Raw genomic sequence first — 23,588 nt, 5'->3', positions numbered from 1 at the left:
GAATGTTGTGATCTAGAGGCAAAATGGTAGTCACATGATAGTGGAATGGCTGGACTACACCACAGATAAAGCAGCCAAAGCCGGTAATTGAGAAGAATCTGTGACTTCTCTGCATTTAGTGGTTACTACTCACCTGGGTAGTCATATGTGGGAATCTCCTCTTTACACCGCTCATCATCCCTCACATATGTCTCTGTAGTATTAATATGGGTCAGAACTTCACCCTGAAACAAATATTGTAAAAGTCACAGACAGATGGAGAAGTCCCATCTATGATCAGATCTAATCCTGCCATCTCCTCCGTTCTCATTACAGAAGTATAAAACATATAATACTAGTGGATAAAACAAGACTGAAGACAAGACCTTCACAGCCGTCTACACATCATAGGGGAGATCTCATGACACCTTCTCTCCATCTACCTGATGATCCTGAGGAACATTGGGGTCTTCTTGTTTACAGTCCTGTGGAAGAAGAGGATGGGGACATCTCTCTGGTGTTGTCCTCTTACTGGATAGATCTGGTGGAAACACATACAGGGAATGAATTCATTCTTTACATACAGATAATTATAGGCCGTGTGTATTTAGTCCTGTCTTTTACCTGGTGATGTGAGGGGCTGGGGAACCTCCATCATGATGTCCTTGTACAGCTCTTTGTGTCCTTCTAAATACTCCCACTCCTCCATGGAGAAATAGACGGCGACATCCTGACACCTTATAGGAACCTGACACATACAATGATACCGTCATCCCCCCGATCCCTTCATAGCGTTACTGTATAATGTCCCAGCATTCCCAGCAGTGTCACCTTTCCAGTCAGCAGCTCAATCATCTTGTAGGTGAGTTCTAGGATCTTCTGGTCATTGATGTCCTCATGTATCAGGGGGTGAGGTGGAGGCCCAGTAATTGGGCTCAGGGGTCTTCCCCATCCCTCAGACACAGGGTCCTGACAGCGATCGCTAGAGGTCTTCTTCACTACTGTGTAATCCTGGTTATGGAGAGACACATTCATAAATCTCACTTCAGACATTTCCAGAGTCCTCTCCTCTCCAGTTCTGTCCATCTGTTATTCCCATAGATAAGAATGATGTAATGTGACGTCATCAGAATCTCTCACCTCTCCAGTAAGCCGGAAGAGGATCTCTAGGGTGAGGTGTAATATCCTCTCCACCATCTTGTCTCTGTCCATATCCATCCTTGATGGGTAAATCAGGAAAATTCTCTTATATAGAAGATCTTCACTGAGAGGATCCGATATTGTAGGGAACTGAATGAGAAGAAGATGAGCCGATGTAACATCATAAAAATCCTGTGTAATAATACAATTACTGGAGACAATAAGGGAAACATATGAGGAGATTATTGTACAGTATTTAGATTCCTTCTTTACATCTACTAATAAAAATAAAGGTGGTGTGAAAAAGTGTTTGCCCTTTTCCTGATTTCTTATTCTTTCACATGTCTTTCACACTTAAATGTTTCAGATCACAAAACAAATTTAAATATTAGACAAAGATAACACAAGTAAACACAAAATGCAGTTTTTAAATGAAGGGCTTTATTATTAAGGGAAAAAGAAATCCAAACCTACAGAGCCCTGTGTGAAAAAGTGATTGCACCCCCAACCCCCACCATTAAAACATAAATTAACTGTGGTTTATCACATCTTTGGGAAGCAAAGTTCAATTTCCCTAGCCACACACAGGCCTGATTACTGCCACACCTGTTCTCAATCAAGGAATCACTTAAATAGGACCTGCCTGACAAAGTGAAGTAGACTAAAAGATCCTCAAAAGCTAGACATCATGCTGCGAACCAAAGAAATTCAGGAACAAATGAGAAACAAAGTAATTGAGATCTATCAGTCTGGAAAAGGTTCTAAAGACATTTCTAAAGCTTTCACACTCCAGCGAACCATGGTGAGAGCCATTATCCACAAATAGCAAAAACATGGAACAGTGGTGAATGTTTCCAGGAGTGGTCGGCCGACCAAAATTACCCCAACAAGTGTTTGATCCATGAATCGCCCAATAAATTTTGGGGTTAGAATTGAAGCAGGATGTTTTCAGATGAAAGTGGCCACTGAGCTTTGATTGTCACATAGTGTCATCATCAGCAGGTTGTAATAGAGATGCAGAGAGGCTGGAAAAGTCACAGAAAGGCAGAGAAATGGACGTCCTTTGGCCACATCCCACACTAATGACTGTTTCATTGTGAACAATGCCTTTCAGAACTGGATGATGAATGCCACACAACTGCAGGCACATTTAAGGGAGGTGAGAGGAACCCAAGTGTCCTGTCAGACCATTTGAAACAGTTTACATCAGTGTGGTCTGCTAGGGTACCTGACCATACAACCAGGCACAGGCGTCATCAACTTGCATGGGCCAGGTAGCATCTACACTGGACAGTGGGCTGCAGTGCTGTCCATTGATTAAACTCTATTGAAACTGAGCAGCAATGATGGCTGCCAATGATGTTGGAGACGTCAAAGAGAGTGCTATGCATCAGCGACTGTTGTAGCCAGTGATGTTTTGTTACAGTGTGGGCAGGTGTGTCTAGTCAATACAGAACTACCCTACACTTTGTGAATGGTACAGTGACAAGCCCCTACTTCTTGAATAACCTCATTAATCCAGTCATTGTGCCTCTGCACAAACAACATAGGCCTAATTTCATCTTCATCCCACCATCGACAAGGTGAACCCGTTTGGGATAGATCTACACTGTCTAATATTAAAAACCTTACCATGAGTCAAAGTTTACCTCAGAGTGAATAAGGGCAGACAGAAGGTGTCTGTCGCTGGTGGATAGCTTTTATACTATTGTTGATCAAAACAGTGTTACTAAGAACCCTATTTTATTTAAATGCACTTGCTTTTTATTTATTTATAGTAGGGTTTTTGTTCATTTTGCTTCTTGTAGGTTTTTCTGAATCTTATAGAAAACCTGTGGGATCAACCGAGTCGCTGTGTAGAGGATTGTAATTCTGTACCCCAGAACCTTAATGACCTGTGGGCCGCCCTTCAAGAAGAATGGCATATCATGCCTCAGCAGACAACAATTAAACTTGTGAACAGCACTCACCACTGTTATTATTATTTATTTATATAGCACCATTGATTCCATGGTGCTGTATATACCACCCCTGGCAAAAATTATGGAATCACCGGGCTCGGAGGATGTTCATTCAGTTGTTTAATGTTGTTGAAAAAAAGCAGATCACAGAAATGGCACAAACTAAAGTCATTTCAAATGGCAACTTTAGGGCTTTAAGAAACACTAAAAGAAATCAAGATTAAAAATGTGGTACTGAGTAAGAGTATTTTTTTTCACACCAAGCAGAGGGAAAAAATTATGGAATCACTCAATTCTGTGAAGAGATTTGCAAAGGGAGGTAGCAGAGGAGTAGCGAGGCGAGAGATGAACTAGTAGGGCAGCAGAGTTAAGGACAGACTGGAGAGGTACGAGTGTGTTACCAGGTAGGCCACAAAGGAGGATGTTGCAGTAGTCGAGGTGGGAGCTGATGAGGGCATGCACAAGCAGTTTAGTAGATTGACGGGTGAGGAAAGGACGGATTCTGGAAATATTTTTGAGCTGGAGGCGACAGGAGGTGGCAAAGGCTTGGATGTGGGGTTTAAAGGACAGGACAGAGTCAAGGGTTACTCTGAGGCAGCGGATTGCCGGTACAGGGGAAAGTGTGATGTCGTTTATTGTTATAGAAAGGTCAGGTGAGGAAGATACGCAAGATGGAGGAATCATAGAATCATAGAATGGTAGAGTTGGAAGGGACCTCCTGGGTCATCTGGTCCAACCCCCTGCTCAAAGCAGGATTCACTAGATCATCTCAGACAGATGTCTGTCCAGCCTCTGTTTGAAGACGTCCATTGAAGGGGAACTCACCACCTCTCGTGGCAGCCTGTTCCACTCATTAATCACCCTAACTGTCAAAAAGTTTTTTCTAATATCTAATCTGTGTCTCCTCCCATTTAGTTTCATCCCATTGCTTCTAGTCTTTCCTTGTGCAAATGAGAATAAAGATGATCCTTCTACAATGTGACAGCCCTTGACATATTTGTAGACAGCTATTAAGTCTCCTCTCAGTCTTCTTTTTTGCAAGCTAAACATTCCCAAATCCTGCAACCGTTCCTCATAGGACATGGTTTGCAGACCAGTCACCATTCTGGTCGCTCTTCTCTGAACTTGCTCCAGTTTGTCTATGTCTTTTTTAAAATGTGGTGCCCAAAACTGTACACAGTATTCCAGATGAGGTCTGACCAAAGAGGAGTAAAGACCGATAATGACTTCACGTGATCTAGACTGTATGCTTCTGTTAATACATCCCAGAATTGTATTTGCCTTTTTTGCTGCTGCATCACACTGTTGACTCATGTTCAGTCTATGATCTATTAGTATACCTAAGTCTTTTTCACATGTACTGTTGCTTAGCTCTATTCCTCCCATTCTGTATATGCTTTTTTCATTTTTATTGCCCAGATGTAGTACTTTGCATTTTTCCCTTTTAAAAACCATTCTGTTGGTTGCTGCCCACTGCTCCAGTTTATTTAGGTCTTTTTGAATCCTCTCTCTCTCTTCTCTAGTATTAGCTATCCCTCCTAGCTTTGTGTCATCAGCAAATTTAATCAGTTTACCCTCAATTCCTTCATCTAAATCATTGATAAAGATGTTGAACAATACAGGTCCCAGGACGGAGCCCTGTGGTACCCCACTTGAGACATTCATCCAGCTGGATGTGAAGCCATTTACAACCACCCTTTGAGTCCGATCACTAAGCCAGTTATGAATCCACCTAACAGTTGCCTGGTCCATTGCATACTTGGTTATTTTTTCAATAAGGATGGTGTGAGATACTTTGTCAAATGCTTTGCTGAAGTCAAGATATACTATATCTACAGCATTTCCCTGATCCACCCAGTCAGTGATTCTGTCATAGAAGGAAATTAAGTTAGTCTGACATGACTTGTTAGTTACAAACCCATGCTGACTCTGGTTAATCACTTCATTCTTATCCATGTACTTACATACATGTTGTTTAATAATTTGTTCAAAGATCTTTCCTAGTATAGAAGTCAGACTCACCGGCCTATAGTTCCCTGGGTCCACCTTCTTCCCCTTTTTGAAGATAGGAACAACATTTGCTCTTCTCCAGTCTTCTGGGACTTCTCCTGTTCTCCAAGAATTTTCAAAGATTATGGAGAGTGGTTCTAAAATTTCTTCTACGATCTCCTTCAGTACTCTGGGGTGTAATTCATCTGGACCTGGAGACTTGAACTCATTTATGTTAGCTAAATATTCCCTCACAATCTTTCTGTTTATAGATAACTTGGATTCCTCTATTCCTTTAAAAGGACAGTGAAGATCAGTTGATGTTACATTTTCTTTCTGAGAGAAAACAGATGCAAAATAGGAATTAAAAAGTTCGGCCTTCTCAACATCCTCTCTTACCATTTCTCCATTTTCATCCTGTAAAAATCCTATAGCATCTTTGACTTTTCTTTTACTTTTGACATACCCCCAAAATCCTTTTCTATTGCTTTTGACATCTCTTGCAAGCCTTAATTCATTGTCAGCTTTAGCTAACCTGATACGTGCCCTGCAGGATCTGCAGACTGCATTATAATCTTTTTTAGATATGCCTCCCTCTTTCCATTTAATAAACATTTCTTTCTTTCTTTTTAGCATGTGTTTAAGTTCTGTGTTCATCCATCCTGGTTTCCTTAAATGCTTCCCATTCTTTCTACTTTTCGGGATTGTTAACGATTGTGCTTTGAGAATCTCATTTTTAAAAATTTCCCATCCTTCCTGGACATTTTTGTCCTTAAGGACATCCAGCCATTGGATCCCTCCTATTCTCTTTCTGAGTCTCTTAAAATCTGCCTTTCTAAAATCTAACCTTGAAGTTTGAGTCTTCACATGTCTTCCTCCTCTAGTTATCCAAAATTCTATAATAGCATGGTCGCTGCCTCCTAGGGTCCCAGCCACTTTTACCTCCTCAACCATTTCCTCCCTGTTTATAAGGATTAGATCCAAAGTAGCATATCCCCTTGTTTTCTCCCCTACCTTTTGGAAGATAAAGTTGTCAGCAAGAGAGGATAAGAATTTGCTTGACCTGTTAGTTTTACTTGAGAGAGATTCCCAACAAATGTCTGGATAGTTGAAATCTCCCATGACCACTACGTCATATTTTTTGGAGAACTTGGTCATTTGATACATAAAGAGTTCATCCATATCTTCAGCTTGCCCAGGTGGCCTGTAGTAAATGCCTACAATGGTGTCCTTTCCGTTGTTCTCTCCTTGTATTCTTACCCAAACAGTTTCCACAGAACTCCCAGTCTCTGAAGCTTCAATCTCTGTGCAGATATACGCTTTTCTAACATACAATGCAACACCTCCTCCTCGTTTATCAAGTCTGTTTCTTGCAAATAAGTTGTATCCTTTTAGCCTTTTATTCCAATCATGTGTATCGTCCTACCAAGTTTCAGTGATTCCAATGACATCATATTCCTTTTCCTGCATTAGTAGTTCCAATTCTCCTTGTTTGTTGCCCATGCTTTGTGCATTTGTATAAAAACATTTAGTTTGTGATTGGTTTCTCTTCCTCCCATATTTTTATTATTTAAATAGTTTTGTCTTTGTTCTTCATTTCCACTTCCAGTAGCAGAGATCTCAATAGTATTTGTCAGCTGTATGGCTTTTTCTGGCCTTTTGCTTCCCTTCCCACATTGTTCTAGTTTAAAGCTCTTCTGATGAGTGTAGCAAGGCGACTTCCAAATACATGTTTTCCAGTCTTCGTAAGGTGCACTCCATCTCTAGCAAGTAGTCCATCGTATAGGTAATTCATTCAGTGATCCAGAAATCCAAATCCTTGTTTACGGCACCATCGACGTAGCCAGTTGTTCACCTGTAGAATCTTATTCCACCTCATTGTTCCATGGCCATGGGAGGATGGATGAGAAGACCACCTGCGCTCCCAATTCTTTCACTTTCTTGCCTAAGTCTTCAAAGTCACTGCAGATGGTTTCCAGGTCCTTTCTTGCGGTGTCATTTGTCCCCACATGTATTAGCAGGAATGGGTAGTGATCTGTAGGTCTGAAGAGTCTTGATATCCTGTCAGACACATCTTTAATTTTTGCTCCTGGAAGACAGCACATTTCTCTTGAGGTTATGTCTGGTCTGCAGATAGCGGCCTCTGTTCCTCTTAACAGGAAATCCCCCATGACCACCACTCTCCGTTTTTTCTTCACAACGAAAGGAAAGGAAAGATGAGGAGTCCAGATTTGTCCACATTGAGTTTGAGGAAGCAAGAGGAGAAGAAGGAGGAAATGGCTGATTGAAATGCTGGAATTCTGGACAGCAGAGAGGTGACATCTGGGCCAGAGAGGTAGATCTGGGTGTCATCAGCGTACAGGTGGTACTGGAAACCATGGGACTTTATGAGCTGTCCCTCGCCAAGGATATAGATGGAGAAGAGTAGGGGTCCTAGAACAGAGCCTTGAGGGACTCCAACAGAGAGAGGACAGGATGAGGAAGTAGTGTGGGAGTGGGAAACACTAAAAGTGTGGTTAGAAAGGTATGAGGAGATCCAGGATAGGGCAACCAAAGGAAGAAAGAATCTATAGTAGGAGGCAGTGGTCAACTATGTCGAAGGCAGAGGACAGGTCTAGAAGAAGGAGTATGGAGAATAGTCTGTTAGCTTTGGCTGTAAGTAAGTCATTAGTAATTTTGGTAAGGGTAGTTTCGGTGGAATGGTAGGGATGGAACCAGATTGTTGGTTGTCGAAGAAAGAGTTAGATGAGAAATGGGAGGAAAGTTCAGCGTGAACATGTTGCTCAAGGAGTTTGAATGCAAATGGGAGCAGCGATATGGGGCGATAGCTGGACAAAGCGGTTGAGTTGAGGGATGGCTTTTTGAGGATAGGCGTGATTGTGGCATGTTTGAAAGCAGAGGGGAAGGTTCCAGAAGTTAGTGATAGATTGAAGAGATGGGTTAGAGATGGGATGAGTGTGAGAGTGACGTTGGGGAGGAGGTGAGATGGGATGGGGTCAAGTGCACAAGTGGTGAGGTGTAATTTGGAGAGGAGGTGAGTAAGCTCTCTTTCAGTGATGTTGGAGAGGGAGGTTATGGGGAAAGGACAATGGTCTGGAAAACAAAGGGTTATGGTGGTCAGACCGTGAAGGCTTGCCTTGTTTGGTCAATATTGTTTTTGAAGTGTGTGGCGAACGCCTCAGCAGTGATGAGGGAGGTCAGAGGGGGCAGCGGAGGTCGGTGGAGGGAGTTAAAAGTTTTGAATAACTGTTTGGGGTTGTCGGACAAGGAAGAAATGAGGGTTGTGAAGAAGGCCTGTTTGACAGAGGTGAGGGCTGATTTGAATTTGAGTGTTGCTTGTTTGAATGCAGTGAAGTCATCTTGCGAATGTGTTTTCTTCCAACGCCGCTCTGCAACCCTGGATGCTTGCCGAAACTTTTTGGTGAGGTTATTGTGCAAAGGTTGTCTATCGATTCGTTGCACTCTGCCATACACAAGAGGGGCAACCGAGTCAATAGCAAATGCGAGAGTGGCATTGTAGAAAGCAGAGAGGGAGAGAAGGTGAGAGAAGGAGAGTCGCCGGCTTGTTTTATGTTTGAGTAGGACAGATCTGAAGTTGAGGAGCAGGTTGGCAGATGAGGTCAGGTGGGGAAGTAATAGGGAAGGAGATATGATTATCTGGTTAGAGGGTACTGGGGTCTGGGGATAGCGGAGAAGAGTGAGGATTAATGGAACAAAAACTGTAAAGGCATATGTAAGCATGGTGAAAGTGTAAGGGAGAATAGAGAAGCAAGTACAGTTAATAGGTGGTTACTCGTACCTTCTCGTCACTTCTGGTCCAATTCTGGCATATTTCTGCAGGTTACTCAAGGAGACATACTCATGGAGATAGACCACGGTCACACAGACCTGTATGTCTCAATTTCTACAGCTTCCAAAGCACATGGAATAGGCCACGTGTGAGTAGGAGGGAGGAGCCACAAGGAGACGATTCACAAAAACAGGGGGGATAAATAGGAGAGAGAGGCCGTATAAACAGTTTTGAATGGAGATAAATGGATATGTAGAGTATTGCACATTGAAACGTTCCTGCAATTGAAACAGATGGTTGTCAGATCAAGGGTGATGGCAATATTGAAGAATATAAATTGTGAGATTACATGTCTGGATATCTGGCATATTTCTGCAGGTTACTCAAGGAGACATACTCATGGAGACAAACCACTGTTGTTGGCTTTTGTTTCAATAAATTGTTTGAGATGAGAAAATCACTATTGCATGCTTCTACTTAAGTGCCCTACTTTCATGATGAAATCTCACAGTAGCGTGAAGTTTTTACGTTTTCCAGAAAGCCCAATATCCCTAACTTTTTGTGAGTAGTGTATATACACACATACATTTGGCGGATTTCCCTATTCTGCAGACCGCCTGCTGCCGTTTTACTTGGCGGAACCGGACCAGATGGTTTGGAGATGAATGAGAGAGACCAAAGTCCAAAAATAAATTATTATTTACTTAACAAAACTTGATGAGAAGTAATACATCAGATAGCCACATGTAAGGGAATGATAATCCTCCGGATATATTTTCAATCTATATGTAGCAAAAATCCGGATAACTAAAATATAACTTTTACTTAGAATCTTTAAAAACTATTAAGAAAATACAGTAAAACACCACTACGTGTGGACGAACAAGCCAAACATATATTACACACCACCTTTGCTATGGTCCAAAAGATATCTCAAAAGTCAGACCTTTATCAGATAGGTGTGTAAATTTAAGCGGAAAAAATACAGTTGCTCTTCCACCCAGAAATAGCAGAATGCTGTCACTTTCTTTAATGGAGCAACACAAATTAGTTAGTTTACACTTGGTAAATGGGGGCAGCGGAGGTCATTAACTCATTACTGAGTTACTGTGTTGTCATTAACTCATTCTTAGCAGCGTATCAACGGCAGGGTTTTATTGTGCCCCAAAATACCACTTGCCACCAAATCCGTCTCACACTGCTCTTCACAATGGTATATATACAGAGACAGTGATAGTGGTCAGTATAAAGCAACACCGCTTAGACATGTACAGCAGCACCGTTAAACGTTGCACTAGGGGACAATCAAACCCATCTACTATGGTGCCTATACATACAGAGACTATCTCAAATCATAACTGTGTATTATGTAGTACTATATACACGTATTCTAGAAATCTCGTAGGCAGTACTCAAGTGGTAGAGCATCTTTTCTACTCCATCCCACTGAAACCCTGTTCTTGATCATATATAGCATGGAGTGCATACATTTATTTCTGCACTCAGACCACTGCTTTATCACAGTAAAGGAACGGTCTCATCCAAGATTTAGTCCCTTCCGGCTTGCACTCAGATCCTTATTAGTGTTGAGCGAGTATGTTCTGTCCGAGTATGCTCGGGCCGAGCTCCGAGTAGTTACAGCTGTTCGGTGATATGTTTGAATCGCTCCCGTGTGCATGATTTGCGACTGTTTGACAGCTTTATTACATGTGAGGAATGTGTAAGAAATAGACATTCCTCACATGTAATAAAACTGTCAAACAGTCGCAAATCATGCACACGGGAGCGATTTAACCTTATCACCAAGCAGCTATAAATACTCGGAGCTCGGCCCGAGCATACTCGGCAAAAGGGTTAACAGAACATACTCACTCAACACTAATCCTTATGCCTCCTGCCAACCCTGGGTGTGTGACCTCCCACAGGATCTCCCAACGCGTTTCATCACAAATGTAGAATCATCAGAGCAGTTGTGAACCTGCTTGTGTCCTCATGGGGGCCTTTGCAAGTCATCTGCCAACTTTCCTGGCTGTTGCAGTATCACTTACTAGCTTCCTTGTTCTTTTATTGTGCACTCTGTCGAAACCACGCCTCTGGCGGATGGCGCATTTCCGGTCTTTGGACCGCATATCCGGTTTCCGGAGCGCACATCTGGCCTGTGGAACGCAAGCCGCCACAGTGGAACGCATATTACCACTTCCGCCGGCTGTGCTACAAACACCAGCCCGCAAACTAGCCTGAAGCTCCATTCCAGATAATGACAGGAGGGGAACGGTCACACCACCTCTCCATGCCCATCACCACAATTCTTATGCTTGTGGGGAGGCCATAACACAGATCTTAACCATTAGACTAGGATCCTATAGGCCTATTCTTGTTAGACAGGTAATTCATATGTCCTGCCCCATCCCTAGGGGTAGTGCAGGTATTCCTTCAGCAACTAATTTTTAATAAAAACCAATGGTCTCAAAAAAAGCATTCCTTACCAAAAAAGTATTTTCACTCTTTAATAATGACATAATCCAATTCACTTAAACACGTCATGTAGAGAAGATGTGTGTGTCAAAAAAATGCCAGGGTGATCAAACAGGAAGAAGGGTAGTATTGGAGGAACGCATGATATAATTTGCATGAGGGAACCAGGGAACACCACCGAAAACCCAAAGAATGGGTGGAAAAGATCTCTAGAGTATCCCTCTCTATCTGCACACCTACTTAAGGCGGAGGTTGGCACCCTGTCCTGCGCAATGGCACCCCCACTCATTGGCGGTTGTCCCTGACTACATGTCCCTATTACACCTCTATTTCAAAGAAAAGAGTTACGGACATTTGCTCATTCAGGCCATTCGGGTATACCATTCTGAGGTTGAAAATCCAATGGGTCTCCCTCTGTAAAATCGACCTATCCCAGCTACCTCCTCTCACAGGAGGTGTGATTTTCTCGATCCCCATAAATAGGTTCTTCCTTACATCCCCGTGATGCCGTAGGTTGATGTGATTAGCGACCTGTGTATCTCTTTTATTCCGTATATCTCGTATATGTTTCCCCACTTGCTTACGAAATTCTCTTCTTGTTTTTTCAACGTACTCCACCCCGCACTCACATGTGCCCTTATAGATGACGCCCTTAGTGCGACAATTTATGAAGTGCCGGATGGAGTACGTGGTACCAGTAACATTGCTTTTGAACTCAGCCTGACTGGATCGATTCACACATCTTACATCCCCCACATGTGAAACACCGTTTGAATCCTCTAGCCAACCAAGTCGGGGCGGTTCTCAGCTGATAGTGGCTATGCACTAGCCTATCCCTCATAGATTTACCTTTTCAGTATGTGATTTGTGGGTAAGGTGTGATCTCATTCTCTATGTCTGTGTCCATCTTTAATAATGACCAATGCCTTTGGAGGATTGATCTAATCTCCTCTGCTCTATTGCAATATCTCATGACGAATTGTGTAGTTACACTTTGATCAGGTTTTTGTTTTGGGATCAAAAGGGGTCTCCGATCTCTCTTTAAGGCCTCATTGTATGCCACCCTCAAGACTCTTTCGGGGTAACCCCTGTCTTTAAACCTTATCTTGAGGTCATCTGCCTGCTCCTTGAAGGACCGCAAGGTAGAGCAATTCTGGCGCATTCTTAAATATTGTACCTTAGGGATTCCCCTCCTGAGGTGGGCCGGATGGTTGCTCTCCCACCTCAGGAGGGAATTTGTGTCTGTTTCTTTCCTATGGGTCTTAGTGATAATTTCACCCTTGGAATTGATCTCAATTTTAATGTCCAAAAAAGCCAGGGTAGATGAATTCACCTCATACGTAGAATGTAACCCAATATTGTTGACATTGAGTTTCTTGACAAAATCCCCGAACGTCTCCACAGTGCCCTTCCAGATGACAAAGAGACCACCAGCCCAGGAGCAGGTTGACATACGATGGTGCACACGGGCTGCCTATCGCGGTGCCCCTGAGCTGGTGGAAGTACTCCTTATTGAATAAAAATACATTTTTGGTCAGGCAAAATTCCAGTGCTTTCATCACAAACTGGTTATGTCTCTCATACTGTCGCCCCCTGGTACTCAAATAGCGATTAACTGCTTTCAAACCCTCCTGATGTAGGATGGAGGAGTACAGTGCCTCCACATCTATAGTCTCCAAAACCATGCCAGGTTCCACACATATCCCCTCCAATTTACACAAAAGCCTTAGTTACTTACCGGTAACGGGATTTTTCGGAGCCCATGACAGCACCACGTGAGAGAGAGGATCCGCCCATCAAGGACAGGAAACCTACAGGTTAAAAAGGGCGGCCCTCTCTTCCCGCCTCAGTTTAGTTAACAGAGCATGAGAGTACCGCCAAGGTTAGTTATAACAAAACATAATCACATTAAGTACATCACTTTTCATCAATTTCCCGCAAGGGTGCACAAAAAGAAATCAACTCTACGGGAGTGCACAACACCAGTGAAGGGAGGGAATATAAAGGTGCTGTCATGGGCTCCGAAAAATCCCGTTACCGGTAAGTAACTAAGGCTTTATTCGGTCTCCCATGACAGCACCACGTGAGAGAATTACAGAGACGAAGGAAATTAGGGAGGGACCACAACTTGAAGTACCCTTCTCCCGAAAGTGAGATCTGCAGAGCCACCCAGATCCAATCTATAGTGCCTATAGAAAGTAGAGGGAGAAGACCAAGTGGCAGCCTTACAAATTTCCTCAATGGAAAGCCCTGTCTTCTCCGCCCAGGAGGTTGATACCGCTCTGGTAGAATGCGCCCTCAATCCCTCCGGTATCTCTTTATCCCCTGAGGAGTATGCGAGGGAAATGGCCTCCTTGATCCATCTAGCGATTGTAGCCTTTGAGGCCTTACAACCCTTCCTAGCCCCCTGATAGCAAATAAATAGGGACTTATCCTTTCTAAAGCCACGTGATACTTCTAAGTACCTTAGTACGCACCTCCTAACGTCTAAAGTGTGAAGTCTCTCCTCTTTTTGATTTTTGGGCGGAAAGCAAAAAGTTGGGAGAACTATTTCCTAGGTTCTATGGAATCGAGTGGCCACTTTAGGAAGAAAGGATTATATTAAAACCTGATCCAGCCTATCGTCCAGAATTTGCGTAAATGGAGGGCATATTGAAAGGGCCTGTAGGTCACTGACTCTCCTGGCTGAAGTTAGGGCTACTAACAGGACCGTCTTTAGGAAAATAATTTTGGGGGAGACTAAATCTAGTGGCTCAAAAGGAGGACTGGTCAAGGCATCTAAGACAAAATTCAAATCCCAGGGAGACATCTTTACCTTGGTAATGGGTCTACACCTAAACGAAGCTTTTAAAAAACGGGCTATCCAATAGTTATCTGCAATATTGGAAGAAAATAAAGCTCCCAACGCCGACACCTGTACTTTCAAGGTACTGGTAGTGAGACCGAATTCTAAGCCTCGCTGCAGAAATTCCAGAATTTTCCCAATAGGGGGCCCCTCCTCCACCTTAACATCTGCAAAGGACAGAAACTTCCTCCAGGTCCTGGCATAAATACGGGTGGTAACAGGTTTTCTGCTAGCCAGGAGAGTATTCACTACATTTGCGGGGAATCCTTTGTTGGTCAATAACACCCTCTCAAATTCCACGCCGTCAAATTTAGACTCGGGGTTGGAGGATGGGAAAGTGGCCCTTGAGTGAGGAGGTCCGGAATCTCCGGAAGAACCCAGGGATCTGATATGGACATCTTCCGGAGACAAGGGAACCACGGTCTTTTGGGCCAAAAGGGACATATGAGTATCACTCTGGCCCGGTCTGCCCTGATCTTTCTCATCACCGCTGGGAGCAGGATCATGGGAGGGAAGGCATATGCCAGAGGAAATCTCCAGGGAACCATGAAGGCGTCCACTGCCAGGGGTCCTTCTCTGGGGTCTAAGGAACAAAAATTTTCCACTTTCCGATTGGCTCTTGTTGCGAATAAGTCCACAGTCGGAAGGCCCCACAATTCTACGATTCTGGAGAATATTTGTATATTTAGGGACCACTCTCCCTCTTTTACATAAGTACGGCTGAGGAAATCCGCTGTGATGTTTTCCTTGCCTTTTAGATGAGTAGCCGAAAGAGAGAGAGACCGTGATCTTCGGCTTTCAGCAGAAGTGCGTTCGCTACCCTCATCAAGTTTCTTGAGCGGGTTCCCCCTTGGTGGTTTATGTAAGCTACCGTGACTTGATTGTCCGAGAGTACACGGACATGCTGGTCCTGTAAATATACAAGGAACTCGTTGAACGCATGCTGCACCGCCAGAAGCTCCTTAACATTTGATGACAACTGTTGCTCACTGCTTGACCAGGTTCCCTGCACTAATTTCCCTTCAAAGTGAGCTCCCCAACCTGTAGCACTTGCATCAGTGGACAAGACTGCAGTTGGACTACATTCCCAGGGAACCCCTTTAGCAAGATTGTCTTGTCGTAACCACCAACGAAGGGACCATATGGCACGAGGACCTAGCGTAAACCTACGGTCTAGATGCCCCTCTAAAGCTGCATTATTGTACAACACATCCCACTGAAAGGCTCTTGAATGCAATTGTGACCAACGAACCGCAGGAAAAGTGGAGGTGAAGGTTCCCAATAGTGACATGGCCTTACGGAGTGACATAGAAGGTTTACGTATACATTGTTCTACCAACTCCCGGATTCTATCAATTTTCTCTTCTGGAAGACAACATATCTGTTTCCGGGAATCTAATATGACCCCCAGATATTGTTGTACCTTGAGTGGAGATAGTCTAGACTTTTCTAAATTTAGAAACCACCCCAAACTCTTTAAGACCGACATGGTCTCCTGCAGGTGGGTCTCGCACTGAACCAACGAATTCCCCACCATCAGGAGATCATCCAGGTAAGGGATAATTCGAATGTCCCTTTCTCTTATATGGGCTATAACTTCCGCCATTACTTTAGTAAAAACCTGTGGGGCTATAGGTAAACCGAAGGGGAGTGCAGTGTATTGGAAGTATTTAACCACCCCGTCTATTTCAATGGCCAGCCTCAAGTATTTCTGGTAATCACTATGAATTGGGATATGGTAATACGCATCTTTGAGATCGAGCACTACCATATAGCAGTGGGGAAAAAGTAACTTTATTACGGATTTTAAAGACTCCATTTTAAAGGTGTGTATTTTAAGGAAATTATTCAGGGATTTCAGATTTATAATTGTCCTGAAACTTCCATCCGGTTTCGGAATCAAGAAGAGCGGGGAGTAGAAACCAAGACCCTTTTCAGCTTCCGGAACCTCAATCAGGACGTGCTTTCTTATTAGGGTTTGTACTTCCGAAACGAGGGCAGCCTGGCGTTCTGGGGAAGAACTGGAGGGAACAACCATGAATCTTTTGTGAGGCAATGCTTTAAATTGAAATTTAAGACCATACTTAATCAGGCTCAAAATCCAATTACTATGAGAAATCTGTTCCCAAGCTGGGACAAAAAATGACAATCTCCCTCCCACCTGGGCTGATTGTGTATCCCCTGGCTCCTGCTCAATTTTTGGAGACGGACCAAAGAGTAGACCTCTACCTTTTCGACCCCTTTCGTCAGACTTGTCTTGCTCCCTGAAATATCTCTTCCGGAAAAATTTCCTCTTCCGGAACGATCTCTTAAAGGAGGGTAGAGGTACTGATGGAAACCCCTTCTTAGGGTCCCCCGCTTTCTCCCATAAGTCGTCCATGGTCTGACCAAAGAGGTATTCCCCTTCACACGGGATTGTACACAGTCTGGACTTAGTCTGTAAATCCCCTGGCCAGCTTTTAATCCACAAGGCTCACCGAGCCGCATTTGACAGTGCTGCTGACTTTGCTGCCAACCTCACCGAGTCCAAAGATGCATCAGCAAGAAAAGCTGCCGTCCCCTGAACCAGTGGAAGGGAAGAAATAATGTCTTTCCTAGAAGTCCCATCCTTCAACTGACTGTCTAGCTGTTCAAGCCACACCATCAGGGCTCTGGACGTACAGGTAGCTGCTACTGTTGGTCTCAGTGCTCCCGCAGCTGTCTCCCATGCCCCTTTCAGGAAAGTATCAGCCCTTCTGTCTAGGGGATCTCTCAATGCACCCATATCATCGAACGGGAGGGAAGTTCTTTTCGCTGCTTTGGTAACAGCAACATCCAGCTTGGGTGCTTTTAACCAGGAGGAACACATAGCATCCTCAAACGGATATTTCCTTTTAAAGGATGGAGGAACACTACCCTTCTTGTCAGGCTTTCTCCACTCCTTATTATTGAGGTCTTTCACCTTTGAATTTACTGGAAAGACCCTTCTCTTCTTTAGCCCCAGACCACCAAACATAACATCCTCAGCTGACTTCTCTACCCTCGAGTCCACTATCCCCATTGTAGATCGGACGGCTTTTACTAGAGCATCGACCTCCTTCAGGGGGAAGCACTGTCTATCTGGCTCACTATCAGAGGAAGAGAAGGCGGAGGAGGAAGCGACCGATAGCTCAGAGTCTGAACCCAGCTGGGTTTCTTGAGGAATATGCCCAGACTCTGAACCTTGCAATGCTTTGCCTATTTCTTCCCTTATTAAAGTTCTTAGGCCTAGGGAAAAATCTGGGGTCTCCTCCGATATCATTTTGCTGATACAAAGCTGACATAAATCTTTTGCTATATGAATCAGGGAGTGGACAGCTGCATAAGGCACACTCTCTGTGCTTGGACTTCGAGGAACATTTCTTGCTCTAAAAGAAAGTCATAGATAGAAAGAAGGAGGAAACATTAGTAGAACTTTCACGAAGATTCCACTCACCCCACAGAACCTTCGGTACCATAGAAGCAGAAGAATCCAGCATGCATGGCGAGGAATCACGCCGCACCGGACCGTCCTTCCTGCTCTTAGTGGTAGCTCTTCTAGCTGTACGACCAGACCCTAGCCGGGAATGACGCTGCGCCACTAGCTGTGAGGGCTCCCCAGAGGGCTGCTCCTGCAGCAGATGTTGTTGCCTAGGTGACAGCTCCTGTGAATCTTCCATAGCTTACAATGTAAGAATGGGCTGGGAAGCACCTCTGTATGTTACCAGACCCTTTATATACTGGCCATACCGGTACCATGTGTGAGTGTGTCTTTCCTTTTTTTTTTACCCAGGAGGGCGTTACCTGCTCCTTGGTCTTCCTCCCCAGGTCCAGGTGGGATCCAGGTGGGCTCCTCGCCGCCAGATCCTCAATCCCCCGGCGTTCAGCTGCTCGCGCCAAAAAATTCAAACGAGCCCCGCCCCTTCCGGTGACATCACAGGGCTTCCTGCCCGGCGCACCGGAAGTCGCGTCAGAAGGTCGCGCCCGTCACGCGCGCCGCCGGCGCGACCTGGATCTCCTGGAAGCGGTAGCGGGGGGGGAGGAAGCCCGCTAGCGGCCCCACACCTGGCGGACATCTACCTCCCGTGAGGCGATGTCGCGCCTGCCGCAACGCTCACGGAGGCGCCCCCATGAGCTCTGCCGTGGCGTCTCCAGAGGACTGGGACGGACCGGCTCCAACCACCTGCTGTGGCCCTCTCTGGGACAGGAGTCCATCTTCTGCAGGTAAGCCTGCAAGGTCCCCCATCATGGACAGGAAACCTAAACTGAGGCGGGAAGAGAGGGCCGCCCTTTTTAACCTGTAGGTTTCCTGTCCTTGATGGGCGGATCCTCTTTCTCACGTGGTGCTGTCATGGGAGACCGAATAAATATTGGTGGTGTCCCGTACGTGTGAGTTGAGGACTGTCACAAATGGCCTTAGAATTTTGCCACATACATACCAAGTTTCTCGGTTAAGCTGTTAATTCCACAGACAATCGGCCTTCCTTTTAACAGATCGATGCCTTTGTGGACTTTCGGGAGGCAATAAAAAGTTGCCATCACCGAAAAAAGGGGAGCAGAAATTCCTTTTCTTCCCTATTGATCACCCCCTGCGCAAATCCATCCTCCGCAAAGGATCTCAGCTCTTTACAAAATTCTTTCACTGGATTGAAGTAATACATCAGATAGCAGGCAAAGTACTTTATGAAGGCTTCTTCTGCATTATGCAGTCCAGTAAACCATTATGGGAAGGTCCTTCATTCCCTGTGAGGACCATCCGGGTCAAGATGTGTCGCTATGGCCCATCAGAGCTACTCTCGGCTCCCAGTTGATTTGTGAAGACCTCACAGGCTGAGGTGCATCCTCACTACTACTCTCAAAGTCCATTCAATGACGGCCACACACTCCTTTCTGTGGCACTACATCTTCATCTCTCTGTAGGAGAACTCATGTCCCAGTTTTGCAACACTGCAGCTTCCTCTCTAGTATAGACAATTGTTTGCTTAAATGCAGATTATCTAAAATAAGGAATCCATCCTAAACTTAACCCCCTTTAATTAGGCCTTCTGACCACCATCCAGGGCAAAGTACCTTATTCTGCTGCTCACCTTAGCAAAGTTTTTTTTCCTTTTAATTAGGCCTCCTGGCCTTCTGATTCCCCTGGGCAAAGTTCCGTACTGTTTAAGTAGGCCTCCTGGCCTGAGCTAAGGACCTCATCCTGCTCTTGGTCTCCACTATGCTCCCTCTGCCATTATATCTTTGCTTTCCTTCACAGCGTACCATCTGATGTCTCCCTCCTGGCACACAACACCATATCAATTTAAGCCTGCAACCAGATATACCAGAGGTCTGTATTTCTCACTTACTTATCCCTATCTGACTCATCACCAGGAAACTGTTCTCCTGTCTGCCCATGTAGCTCAGAATAAGTTCTCCCACCAGAATGATGGCCCACACAGACCCCACACAGTATGATGGCCCCCAAAGCCCCTCAAACAGTATTATGTCCATGACAGCCTGCTACACAAAATGAGGACCTCCTCTCAGTATCGAGGCCCTTAAAGTCCACCACAGCCCCCCACACAGTATAATAGCCTCCACCAGCCGCCCATTCAGTATGAAAGCCTAAACAGCCCTTTGCTTATTATGATGCCCTCACAATTCCTGAAGTTTAAAAAAAAAAGCACACACTGCTCATCCAAACCCATTCCTGAGGTGCGCTGCTCCGGTCTGTGCAGTGTGAGTACTGTGGTTCAATACTACAGGTGTGATGTAGTGACGCCATTGTGCCTGCAGTGCACGGAGTCTCAGACTCACAGGTGAAGGCTGAATGGTGGATTGGGGAGCTTTTGACTCCCTGATTCACTATTTAATTAAATGGTTTCACAGTCATGGAATGTGGATGTTGCTGAAATTTCGATGATGGGTAAGGAGAAGGTGCCCGATGCCAAACCGCCCTGATCCCTCTCAATTCACAGGCACCGTAGCGACTGCATGGGCTACCTCTATGGATGATACTCCCTGCCTAGAATGGGACTAAGTGAGTATTTATTAATTAGCCATGGGGTAGTCGGTGATGTGGATGGTACCATAATGTGTGTGTAGGGGACAGTACTGTGGGAATATTAGAAAGTGGGGGAATAGCAGTAATGTGGGAACATTAAACTGTGTGTGAGGGGGATGCTAGTCCTGTGGGAACATTTCCTGTGTGTGGGGGAAGCCAGTACTGTGGGAACATTATACTGTGTGTGGGGGGATGGCGGCACTGTGAAAAGATTGTACTGTGTGTGGGGGGGATGACGGTACTGTGGGAAAATTATACTGTGTGGGGGGGAATCTGGTACTGTGGGAACATTATACTGTGTGTGGGGGAATCTGGTACTGTGGGAACATTATACTGTGTAGAGGAGATGGCGGTAATGTGGGAACATTATACTTTGTGTGGGGGATGGCGGTACTGTGTAAAGATTATACTGTGTGTGGCCTCCTGTGGCTCTGGTTACTTAATGTGTTTGTTAGCACTGAGACAAATGTCTGTTATACGTTCAGCGGGGCTCCCTGTATGCTCGATGCCATACAGGTGCTCCAAGATGTTTTGCTCCTTTCGTGACTCCTATTCCTACAGAGATGACAAAGTCCTCTCAACCCTCCAACTCCAGGCAGCCCTCGTTCAAGCCTAAAACTTCTTTACACACTTTTTTCAAGGCCACAAAGCCCTCCACTTCTAAATCCATCACCATATGAAGGTTTTATCTCACCCTAAACTTTTCCCACTTGAAGGGATAGGTTTCTGCCCTTTCAATACTCTTTCAGTATACACAGGCTTTTCACAATCATGTTAAGACCCTTCAGGGGGTGGTTCACTGTGTCCTCCTTACATTCAACCGGTAGGACCTTGGGACCTTTTTTTGTCTGCTCTCCAAAAGAGGGAAAGATTCTTAGTCAGCTTCTCCTCAAAATTACTTTAATAGAATCTGTCGCGAGGCAACAAATGAGAAAGAAAAAAATATTGTGGTGGGCACTGTCACGATGAAAACCAAGATGAGAAGGTGTAGAAGAAGAAAAGAACATTTATCACATTATGACCTGAGGAAGAAGTCAACTCAATGTTGAAATGCGTTGCTGTCTTTTAATAAATGTTTGTTATTTTTCTATATGGTCTCATCCTGGCCTTCATTGTGACTGCGCCAACCACAACTTTTTTTTCTTTTATTGCCTCGCAATTCTTTTAATGAGCCATTCGGTCAGCTTTTGCCGGACTCTCACAACTCCACCAGATGAGCCAATACCATCTACTCTTCCCTGCTTCTTATCACCAGGAATTTACTATGGAGCGCTCTTATTTTATCTTTTAGTTTTATAGCATTTTATGGCATTTCTGGTGCTCAAAACCTCCATTCACAGGGTGTCTGAGATTGCTGCCCTTACCTGTAGGGTTCTCTTCCTCATTCTCCATCAAGATAAGGTGGTCTTGTCACTCGCACCATCATTTCTTCCAAAATGGTCTTGACTTTCTACATCAAAAAGGACATTGTCCTCCCCTCATGTTGTCCATTTACAGTTCATCCATAGGAGCACCTGTCTGGATTTGGCCAGGGCATCTAGGCTAATATTTTGTTAATGGAAGCCATCCAGCATTCCGATTTTCTTCTCTTGATCCTTGATTGTCTACACAAGGGCCTGTCAGCCTCCAAGACAACCTTTACCAAATGGATTAAGTCGGCTATTGTGGAAGCCAAAAAATCCAAGGATAAATCTCTACCTCTTTGGGAAATTACATATTCCACAAGGGCAGTCAGACATTACATCTCAGCTGCTCAGGTCTCTAAGGATGTTACCTGGGCCTCTGTTCATACATTTGTCATATTCTATAAAATCCACTCTACGGCTTCAGCCAGTACCATCTTATGATGCAAGGTATTGCAGGCTGCTGTCAGTTTGGCAGTCCACATGGTTGGCTGTTGTACTTTCTACTCATTTGGACTTTTCTGGAACGCCCCACGGTCCTGGGTCTCCTGTTGCTATCAATGGTGTGATCAGTGTAATGAAAGTTAAAGTCCCATAGAGGGACTAATTAAAATGAACATAAGTAAAATATATATATATATATATATATATATATATATATATATATATATATATATATATATATATATATATAAGAAAAATCTATTATTTTTAAAAAATCACAGAATAATAAAAAATGAAAAAAAAAACATTATACCCAGAAAATATATGAAAACAAAAATATAGAAATAAAGTACACATATTTGTTATCATCGCCCCCAGAATGATCTGATCTATAACACTGTCACACTAGTTAACCCCTTCAGTGAACAGTGTAAAAAATAAAAAAGGTGGCAAAAAAAACTATGGTTTTTCATGAAGCCGCTGTAAGGCAGCGCTAGTCATCATACTGGGGTTACTCGCTTCGCTGCGTCAATCAATGCACACGTGCAATGTCTTTATGTATTTTCTCACAATGCTGCAGTTTATTACTTCATAAGCCACAGTTCGCCGGGTCCAACTCCGTGGCACGCCGACACACATTAACACAATGTTCATGAGCCAAGTGGCACACAGGCCCACTTGCTCCAGGTTACAGCTTATGGCAAGGTAAAAATAGCAATGTTCATATCACAAAGTCCATATAGCACAGGGTATTACCTTTGCCGGGTTTAGCTGCTGCAGTCCTTTACGCTTGCCACCACTGTGGCTTCGTGGCTTCCCAGGTAGGGGTCTCTAGCCGTCGTCCCCTCATAGGCTACTGGTATGTCTTCCACACTTGACATCCAGCCTGCACCTTTCAGGGTTCCTCAACAAGCCGGCTCTCCCTCAAAGGCCACTGGCATCCACGCACAGGATCCGGGCTCGGCCTTTCAGGCTGCCAGGCTTCACTCTCGGCCTCACTAGGCCTCTCACAAATGGTGTCCCACACACACGGAGCACAGGCCTCACACCGAACACACCTGTCTCAAATCACCAGGGTTTATATATCCTGTGCACAGATGCACACATACTGACAGGACCTTGCTGATGTCAGTCATGTGATCAGTCAGCTGTGTGTATAGGTCCTGTGTGCTGTCCCAGTCATGTGTACAGAGCTTTACTGTGCATACAGGACCTGTGTGATGTCACAGTCATGTGACCAGTCAGTTAAAGGGGAAGGTACATGGTCAGGTAAAACACATCCTGGACCTTTTACAGTAATGCTAGCAAGCTGCTGCATTACATATCCACCCCCCCTCTGTTCAAACTTGTGGGGTTGAACACATAATATACACAATAACATTATAACCCCCAGCTCACATAGAGACCATGTACTTTACAATTGTGCTACTCAGCCCCTGGAACCTTAGTCAACGACATTAGCCCATTCCTTAGGGACCTACCATTTGTCACTGTCACTGACTTCGTCAGGTCACCTTTCCGG

The 23,588-nt window shown here is 44.5% G+C and overlaps 1 protein-coding gene across 8 annotated transcripts in view; it reads right to left on the bottom strand.

Annotated features, from left to right (window-relative positions):
- LOC141182801 (uncharacterized) overlaps window positions 1–23,588 on the bottom strand; it is a 228,216-nt gene that overhangs the window by 138,583 nt on the left and 66,045 nt on the right. For 2 of the 8 annotated variants that reach the window (XM_073660914.1, XM_073660913.1), the window contains exons 2-6: window positions 8,869–9,137; window positions 1,120–1,269; window positions 811–990; window positions 604–727; window positions 423–520 (exon numbers count right to left, since the gene is read on the bottom strand). The exons of 2 other annotated variants lie outside the window; for them this stretch is intronic. In XM_073660914.1, the coding sequence (XP_073517015.1) occupies window positions 423–520; window positions 604–727; window positions 811–990; window positions 1,120–1,197 (480 nt within the window). In that variant the 5' untranslated portion in view covers window positions 1,198–1,269; window positions 8,869–9,137. The remainder of the gene's footprint in view (window positions 1–422; window positions 521–603; window positions 728–810; window positions 991–1,119; window positions 1,270–8,868; window positions 9,138–23,588) is intronic. 4 more of the 8 variants (XM_073660916.1, XM_073660912.1, XM_073660915.1 and 1 more) reach the window with 3 other exon arrangements.

The sequence above is a fragment of the Phyllobates terribilis genome, unplaced genomic scaffold (assembly GCF_046119375.1).
Source record: "Phyllobates terribilis strain yellow unplaced genomic scaffold, ASM4611937v1 Scaffold_36__1_contigs__length_13169755, whole genome shotgun sequence".
Classification (NCBI taxonomy): domain Eukaryota; kingdom Metazoa; phylum Chordata; class Amphibia; order Anura; family Dendrobatidae; genus Phyllobates; species Phyllobates terribilis.
The sequence above is the reverse complement of the archived record's forward strand: the minus strand, read 5'-3'. Positions and strand labels throughout refer to the sequence as shown.